This window comes from Otolemur garnettii, unplaced genomic scaffold, assembly GCF_000181295.1.
Source record: "Otolemur garnettii isolate 467f Iridium unplaced genomic scaffold, OtoGar3 scaffold00007, whole genome shotgun sequence".
In the NCBI taxonomy this organism is placed as follows: Eukaryota; Metazoa; Chordata; class Mammalia; order Primates; family Galagidae; genus Otolemur; species Otolemur garnettii.
This window is the reverse complement of record NW_003852402.1, coordinates 7,521,936-7,531,158: the sequence shown is the minus strand read 5'-3', so window position 1 is coordinate 7,531,158 and position 9,223 is coordinate 7,521,936. Positions and strand designations below refer to the sequence as shown.

The 9,223-nt window shown below is 40.8% G+C and overlaps 1 protein-coding gene across 1 annotated transcript in view; it reads right to left on the bottom strand.

The window, feature by feature from the left end:
- The window catches only part of ST13 (ST13, Hsp70 interacting protein), a 43,311-nt gene that overhangs the window by 29,626 nt on the left and 4,462 nt on the right, over positions 1-9,223 (bottom strand). The window contains exon 2 of the mRNA XM_023509195.1: positions 1,478-1,532. Within this exon, the coding sequence (XP_023364963.1) occupies positions 1,478-1,532 (55 nt within the window). The remainder of the gene's footprint in view (positions 1-1,477; positions 1,533-9,223) is intronic.

Below are 9,223 nucleotides of genomic sequence, written 5' to 3'. Positions count from 1 at the left end.
CTACTTGGGAGGCTGAGGCAGGAGACTCACTTGAGCCCAGGAGTTGGAGGTTGTTGTGAGCTGTGATACCACAGCACTCTACCCAGGGGGACAGCCTGAGGCAGTCTCAAAAAAAAAAAAAATAATTTTGCATTCATATATATTTATTCAATGACAAAATATCCTATCTAGGGTTCAGAAAATACCAAATTCTAATAAATTGCCTCGCTCATCTAAGAAAGGAATGACTACATTTGGGGCTTTTATTTACTTTTCTCATTTTACTTGTTCATAGATATAATTTGTATTTTCATGTCCATATAGATAAACCACATTTAGGATTCTAAATAAAGCAACAGCAAGGTTTCTTATCAGTTTAAGACAGCTAATCCCAGCTAATTAGAAAGCTTGTGGAAAAACCTTTTAGATGTGAAGGCAGAAAACCAGAGAAACAAAAAATTCTCAAGAAAGAATTTTTTTTGTTTTTTTTTTTTTGTAGAGACAGAGTCTCAACTCTACTGCCCTTGGTACGGTGCGGTGGCATACACAGCTCACAGCAACTTCCAACTCCAGGGCTTAGGTGATTCTCTTGCCTCAGCCTCCCAAGTAGCTGGGACTATAGGTGCTCACCACAATGCCTGGCTATTTTTTTGTTGCAGTTTGGCTGGGGCAAGGCACCACCCTCGGTATATGGGGCCGGCACCCTACCCACTAAGCAACAGGCATCTCCACTCAAGAAAGAATTTTTCAGAGTACATTTCCCCTCCCATCTATAACCTTCAGCTAGTGACAACCTCCTGATCTCACATATCCTTTCAGCAAACATACTGAAAAAGCACCATGATTCACACTCAGAAATATTACTTAGGCACAGGGCAGAAAAAAATGACAATTACTGATGTGGGCTACCTGTCGATATTCTTTGTGATTATTAATAGAAGTACCTTTAGTACCTGTACTAAGTGCTAAGTAGACAATGATGAAGAATACAAAGGCACACCATCAAAGAACTTGTCACTACAGGGCACACATACATGTCAACATTCTGAACACTTCACCCAAATTCCCAGCTTTTGTTTTGTTTTTAGAGAGACAGAGTCTCACTTTCATCACCCTTAGTAGAGTGCCATGGAGTCACAGCTCATAGTAACCTCCAACTCCTGGGCTTATGCAATTCTCTTGCCTCAACCTCCGTAGTAGCTGGGACTACAGGTGCCCACCACAACACCCGCTTATTTTTTTTGTTGCAGTTTGGCCAGGCTCTGTTGGAACTCCCTACCCTCAATATACGGGGCCTGTGCCTTATCCACTGAGCCAGAGGCACCACCCCCAAATTCCTAGTTTTAAATCAAATTCCAGAGATTTAGTCTACAACTAAATTTTAAAAGATCTTATTTCCAAGTCATCTTGGTGAATTCAGGAGTAGTAATTTGAGAGCACCTCTCAAGAAATCTTATAGTACTTAAGCACTGAACATAAAAATAAAATTAGAACTTACCTTGATGTTTTCTTCTTTAGTTTTCTGAGCAGCAGGTGGTACTTTACCCCCCATGCTTGAGGAAGGTAAGAAAAAAATATTTGTTTAGGAAATTAAAATTCACCATGACAAGCAATCTATTTATACTTTAGAAAAATTAAGACTTAGATGGTTACCTTTCCAAAATTTAAGAGAAAACTCTCAATTAACTTCAATGCTTTAGTATAATTATGATTAAGTCTTTTTCAGCTTCAAATTTCATTTTTAGCATACTGGTTCATGAAACACTTCCCTGCCTCGATAAGCCAAATAATTACATAGCTTCTCTGTGCCCACTCCCAGAGGAAAAGAGGCAGATAAGTCAATATGCAATGACAAAATCATTTGTATCTATGAATCTAAAAGTTGAAATTTAACATTTAGCAAGCATTCAATTAAATTCAAACAGGCAGTTTATGGCATAATTAAGTAGTTATAATATAGTAATTCAAAATTTTTTTATGTGCTGACTAAGACCTCCAACAGTTTTTCTTGCTTCTACAGTAGACCTTCTGTAAACTGACCACCCAAGGGATTGTAACAAACTGTATGGTCAACATACAGATGTGGTTAACATAAAAAACTAGGCCTACTGTACTATACCCACATGTACTTTCCTGCATAGTTTTTACTAGAGAGTATCATACAAAATCATATCAAGACATAGTAAAATCATACATACAACTATACAAATCAATACATTTACTGTTTTCTCATAGTTAAATCATTCTTTCTGGAAAAAGTATCAATCTTGGTCTGTTTCTTATTCTTACTGCAAATGTAAATGAAGAAAGCATTCTCAACGCTGGCTATGCCACTCAGCATGCCTGGGCATTTTCCACAGCAAATGACTTCAACTGCGTTAACAGATGTCTGACAGCCTCCTCTTTTGGAGTCTGCAATTTCTGTAATCCTCCCTTGCTTCATACACTTCTACGCTGGTCTGTGCTTCAGTCAATATGGCTTGGAAAACTACTTCTAGATCAAGTTCATTACAGGTTGCCAACTCATCATCCATTGCAGCAGCAAAACCATCAAAATCTACTCCTTCAATTCTTCCACAGGAGAGAGACTCACAGGGCCAAAACATCATACTCTTGGTTTGTGACAAATCCAACTTTCTTTAAACACTTCATCATTTTTGGCTGAACTTTATTCCAAGCAGAAATGATCCAGAGGCCGAGACGAGTGGACTTCTTGAGCTCAGGAGTTTGAGACCATCCTGAGCAAGAGCCAGACTCCATTACTAAAAACTAGTAAGGCACTATGGTGGGGTCCTATAATCTCAGCTACTTAGGAGGCTGACATAGGAGGATCTCTTAAGCCTAAGAGCTTAGGTTCTGTGAGCTATGATGCCATTGCACTTGTCCTAGGGTGGCAGAGTAAAACTCTTGTTTCAAAAAAGAATTGATCAGCTCAGCACCTGTAGCTCAAGTGGCTAAGATGCCAGCCACATACACCAGAACTGGCAGGTTCGAATCTGGCTGGGGCCTGCAAAACAATGACAACTACAACCAAAAAAATAGCCGGGCATTGTGGCGGATGCCTGTAGTCCCTGCTACTCGGGAGGCTGAGGCAAGAGAATCGCTTAAGCCCAGGAGTTGGAGTTTACTGTGAGCTGTGACACCACAGCACTCTACCCAGGGCCATAGCTTGAGGTTCTGTCTCAAAAAAAAAAAAAAAAAAAAACGGAATTGATCCAGAAGACAGCATCCAAAGCATTAACCGATGCAGTGGATGAAGCTGCTTTCACAGCTGACCACAGTTCGTGATTTAGTAACGACCCACTGCAGGAGCATTTTAAATGTTTTGATAATGCCTTGGTCAAGAAGTTGGATTTTTGCGGCCACGTTTGGAGGCAGACATTTCAGTGACACATTTGTGAGATGATTCACTTTTAGGTGGTCAGGAAGATTGTCTACTGTCAGTAGAACAGAGTTTCTTCTCCATTTCTTGGTCAATACATCCTTTGCCCACTCCTCAAACAGAGCACCAGTCATCCATAGGTAACAGCTTGATCTCTAGGTGATAGGGGAGGTCTTTTTTTTTTTATTTTTGTTCCCATTTGCATTGAATTTATTTATTGAATTTAAAGATTTTTTTTTTTTTTTTGAGACAGAGCCTCAAGCTGTCTCCCTGGGTAGAGTGCCATGGCTTCACTGCTCACAGCAATCTCCAACTCCTGGGCTCAAGCGAGTCTCCTGTCTCAGCCTCCCAAGTAGCTGGGACTACAGGTGCCCGCCACAACGCCTGGCTATTTTTTGGTTGCAGCCATTATTGTTGTTTGGCGGGCCCGGGCTGGGGATTCGAACCCGCCACCTTAGGTGTATGTGGCTGGCGCCTTAGCCACTTGAGCCACAGGCGCCGAGCCGATAGGGGAGGTCTTTAGGCATCAGGTTCTTTAATGTGCATGGCTTTGCCAATTTACCAATCACCAAGGGCTTTAGTTTCTCTCCAGCTGAGCTAGCGTGAAGCAGAACTGTGAAAAGGTCTTTGGAAAGTTGTCAATTCTTACATTTGTTACCCTTCACAATGCGGCTGTTGTCAGGTAGTGGCTTGAAAGAGCCTGCACATGTCACCATTAAAGATATCATTTTCCTAGCACTCTGGTAGGGTGAAGCTGATGAACTGCTTGAGTTCAAGAGTTTGAGACCAGCCTGAGTAAGAGTTGAGATCCATCTCTACTAAAACTAGAAAAAACTGAGACAAGAGGATTGCTTGAGCCCAAGAGTTTGAGGTTGCTGTGAGCTATGACGCCATTCAACAGAGACTCTGTCTCAAAAAAAAAGGCGGGAGTTGTCATTACTTGAAGCCCCTGGCAAAGTACATTTTTGATGAACTCTTCCACAACTTCTACTGGAACTTTATCAGATTCACCTTATAAGACTTTCTGGGTGATCTCAGTTAAATCTGTCAGGCCCAAACATTTGCTGCTTGCAAATCTGACACTCCAAATTCCTGTGTACATTTTTCAGCAAATCCTTGGATCACTGGCCCAGGGATTTGGGCGTTAATTGCCCTCATCTGTTTGAACCCGATTAATGTGGCTTCATTGACTTTATCAAGGGAAATTTTTCTTCTTACCATACCTCTCCAAGTAAATCATGCTTACATTTTTGGACATTGCTAATTGTGGTCCTGTTGACACCAAAATGTGCCATTGTCTTTCTTCTGTTGCTGCTCTCCAGAAATTGTAGATGACTGACCTTTGTCCTTCAATGTCAGCTCTTTCAATTCTTTCCTGTGGGCCATCATTTCTCAATTAAAATTATTCAGTAATTGTAGGATGTCCTACAATTGAGACCAGTTCCTCACATTGAAAAAAATCTTTCTGGCTCGGCACCTATAGCTCAACCGGCTAAGGCGCCAGCCACGTACACCTAAGGTGGCGGGTTCGAATCCCCAGCCCGGACCCGCCAAACAACAATGACGGCTGCAACCAAAAAATAGCCGGGCGTTGTGGCGGGCGCCTGTGGTCCCAGCTACTTGGGAGGCGGAGGCAGGAGACTCGCTTGAGCCCAGGAGTTGGAGGTTGCTGTGAGCTGTAATGCCACGGCACTCTACCCGGGGGACAGCTTGAGGCTCCGTCTCAAAAAAAAAAAAAAAAGAAAAAAATCTTTCACAACACATGGTAAACAAGAGAATGTTAGGCCTAATCCAAAACGTGGTAATAAACACAGTGTAATAAAACATGAAAAAAAAACTTACAGTAAAGAAAAAATAATACAACAAAGGGGCAAAGCCCACATCCTATACCCCTTAGTACAGAGCAGACGCAATTGGTGAAGTTAGACAGGGTAAATTAATATTGTGTGTCACAGTTCAAGTGGTCAACATACAACTCAGAGGTGGTCAATAAAGTCAGTCTTCTACTGAGTACATGTAGTGCCTGTCCAGTCTCTGAAAATTAAGTTAGCTTAAGGACATGGTCAGCTATGGAGGCTCTATGGTATTTGCAAGATCCTCATATGACAGGTTTTCTCCTGCTTATCCCCTCTGAATTTCACCTACTTATACGTAGTGCTTCCTTTTGGCTTTGCAAACCCATCTTTCCCGAATAGTCCAGGGGACCACCATGAGTTATATGCAAATAATTTGAAAATTCAGAAAAAAGACTACAAAACCTAGGGTTATATGCTCCATTGCTGTAGAACCTAGCACTGGACATCCAACAGTCTTTTGACAAAAATGTCTGATGAATTTAGGGCACTCCACAACAGTAAAGGTTGGAAGTCACACTGCCAAAATTTGCCTTGAAAACAAAAAACAAGTTGTCATTAATTCTCCTTGTTCACATAAAAGAAGATATATTAACTTGGAAAGCATAAAGAGCTGACCCTATATGTAGAGTTATCAAGTCCACATTTACATTCTTTTCAGTTGGGTGGAAATTATTGACATAGGGTATATGCAGGTAGAATTTAAATGTGTGTCAGTTTTCCAAGGTTCTTTTACCAATTTACACTTCTATCGGCAGTGCATGAAAATTCCAGTTGTTCTACACATTGTATTTGAGTAACTTTTCTTTTTTTTTGAGAGTTTCACTTACTTACCCAGGTAGAGTACCATGGCATCATAGCTCACTGCAGCCCCAAATTCTTGGGCATAAGTGATCCTCTTACCTCAGCCTCCTAAGTAGTTCCAAATATAGACACCCACCACCATGCCCAATTATTTTTAGAAATGGGATCTTGCTCTTGCTCAGTCTGGTCTCAAACTCCTGAGCTTTGGCAATCCACCCACTTTGGCCTCCCAGAAAACCAGTAAGTCACTTTTCATACATATATTTACTGGCCACTCAATAGCCTTTTGTAAAGTTCAACTCTCATCCATCTTTCTATCAGGTTATCTTTATTTGAAGGCGTTCTTTGCAGATTCTGCTACATGCCCTTTGTCAACTTTACACATTACAAGTTATTTTCTCCTACTCAATGGCTTCCCTTTTCACTTTCTTAGTACCTTTTGAAAACCCAACAAGAAGCAAAAGCATAGGGTGGCACCTGTGGCTCAAAGGAGTAGGGCCCCGGCCCCATATGCCGAAGATGGCAGGGTCAAACCCAGCCCCAGCCAAAAAAAAAAAAGCAAAAGCATAGACGAAAAATTGGTACTTTGAGATTAACAGTCTGTTATTTTACCTCTTTTGCCAGAAAAGTAATACATTTTCCTTTCCTTCTTCTCAAAGCCCACCTGTTGTTAAGAAGGACAAGTTCTCTGAGAACGTCTGAACTTTCATTAGAGATTCTGGCATTCCTTAAATAGGCTCACTGACTTCCAGATCCACTGGCACCTGCTGAATCAGCAGGGAGCAGTCTGGGTCAGAGCCATGGGTCAACACTGGAAGGAGTGGCTTCTTGGTGAAGGTATGGGACCATCCTAGCAGGCACTGGGTGTTTTACTTCTGGGAAACTACTGTCTCCCCGAAGTAGACACAGCAACCTGAACACAATTGAGAGAGGAAGGTGATTTGGAAAGGGTCCGGAGGCCAGGCCTTTGTTGGGTAAGTTCCTGGTCATGTGCACCAAGACTATGATTCCACCTTTACAGGTCATTTTTCCACCTTCCTGTTGGTTTTGTTTTGAGGTATGTCATGGGGGTGGGAGTCAACAAGGCTGAGTGGAACTGGGGAACCTGGTTTGAATTTGGAGCTCATATGCCATTCCCAGGGAATGGGGGCAGAGAGCAGTAGGACTAGGCCATCATTTGGGAAAGGTTTACCGTCCAGCCCTGTAGGGCATTTGGGACACTGTCTGAGGGGCCATGTGGGGTGGTGTTCCCAGGCTGGTGTTCGCCTACCAAACAACAATGACAACAATAACAAAAAACTAGCCAGGCATTGTGGCGCGCACCTGTAGTCCCAGCTACTCCGGAGGCTGAGGCAAGAGAATAGCCTAAGCCCAGGAGTTTGAAGCTGCTGTGAGCTGTGACGCCACGACACTCTTTTGAGAGTGATAAAGTGAGACTCTGTCTCTAAAAATAAAATAAAATAAAATCAGTACATGATCCAAAATACCTTAATTTGCATGCAGCAAAGTGATATGATTTAACAGTAAGGAACAGACATAAGAATACCACAAAATTCTTTTCTGCACAAAAGAACTACTTTTCAAAAGAGCACAGTAATGAAACACTAGTCCTTTGCAGTTATAATGTTAATGAAAACACAAGGCCTCTTAAGCTGTGTCCTAAGTTTCAAAACAGTGTCTGGAACATACTGCAGGTGACATCCAAACATAGTCATAAAGTCTAATTTATGTTAGACCAACTCTGGAAGTGATATTCCTACCAAGAAGTGTATTAAGCTAAATCTAATACTAAAGGAAGATCAGACAAACACAAATTGAAAGAAATTATACAAAATAACTTGCCTACAATATTCTGTCAAAACCATGAAAGTCAAGGTGAGCCTGAAGAATTATTCCAGAATAAAGGAGACTAGAGACAAGACAACTAAATGTAACACATAAAAGTGAGAGTTAGGGGTGGCACCTGTGGCTCAAGGAGTAGGGTGCCAGCCCCATATACCAGAGGAGGCGGGTTCAAACCCAGCCCTGGCCAAAAACTGCAACAACAAAAAAGCAATAAAGTTATCTTTAAAAAAATAATAATAAAATAAAATTAAAAAATAAAACTGAGGGTTAGGCAGTATTAACACACCAATGCAAGCTTCTTAAGTTTGATCATTGTTTTTCAGAGACTGTCTACATAAGAAATACTAAATGGTATGGGGAGCATAATATTGGCAGCTTACTCTCAAATAGTTCAGGAAAAATGTCCTTTGTACTGCACTTGCAATTTTTCTTCAAGCTAGAAATTGTTTACAAAAAAACAAAAATTAAACACAAGAGGGTTTATTCTTATATTAAATTTAGAGTTTCTCACATTCCAAATTTTAGTTAACTCCTGGAAGACTCAATTAATGCTTCCAACATTTAGAACAAGTTTCTGGCCAAAAATTGCCAGTAGAGGCTTTTCTGTTATACAATCAAGTCAGGTCTGGTGCAGATATTCCTCATGTAGGATCGCACAGATTTCATTCATTATTCTCTTAATATCTTCCATCTGCTTTGTACTAGTTTAAACACATGTACAAAAAACTGGGTGCTGTAATCCATTCTCTTTTGAAGGCAGAAAAGCATTTTACTCAATTCAAAGTATTTATTAAAAGCTATGTGCTAAGCACTGTGCTATAGAGTAGAAACGCAAAATTATTCTGATCACAAATTATCATCAAATAAAATTATAAAAGCACATACAAAATACAAAGTAGATAAAAGTAGTTTAAATGGGAGAAAACAGCATCAGACAGTGCTTCTCTGTCCAAGGAGAAAAACAAAAACATCTCAAAACATATTTTGAAAATAGAAGTCTCCCAGGCCAGTGGAGGTTGCTCCCATCTGTTACACAAGCATTCTGGAGACTAAGGTGAGTAGACTGCTTAAGCTCAGGAGTTCGAACCAGCCTAAGCTAGGGTGAGACCTAGTCTCTAAAAATAGCTGGGCATTGTGGTGTTCACCTATAGTACCAGCTACCTGGGAGGCTCAGGCAAGAGAATAGCTTAAGCCCAAGAGTTTGAGGTTGCTGTAAGCTATGAGACCACAGCATTCTACCAAGGGCGACAAAGTAAAACTCTGTCTCAAAAGATAAAAAGAAAGAAAAAAGGAAGAAAATAAAGTTTCCTTGGATCTGCACTACTAGTTCAAAAAGATTTTTCTTTTTTTTTTTTTTTTT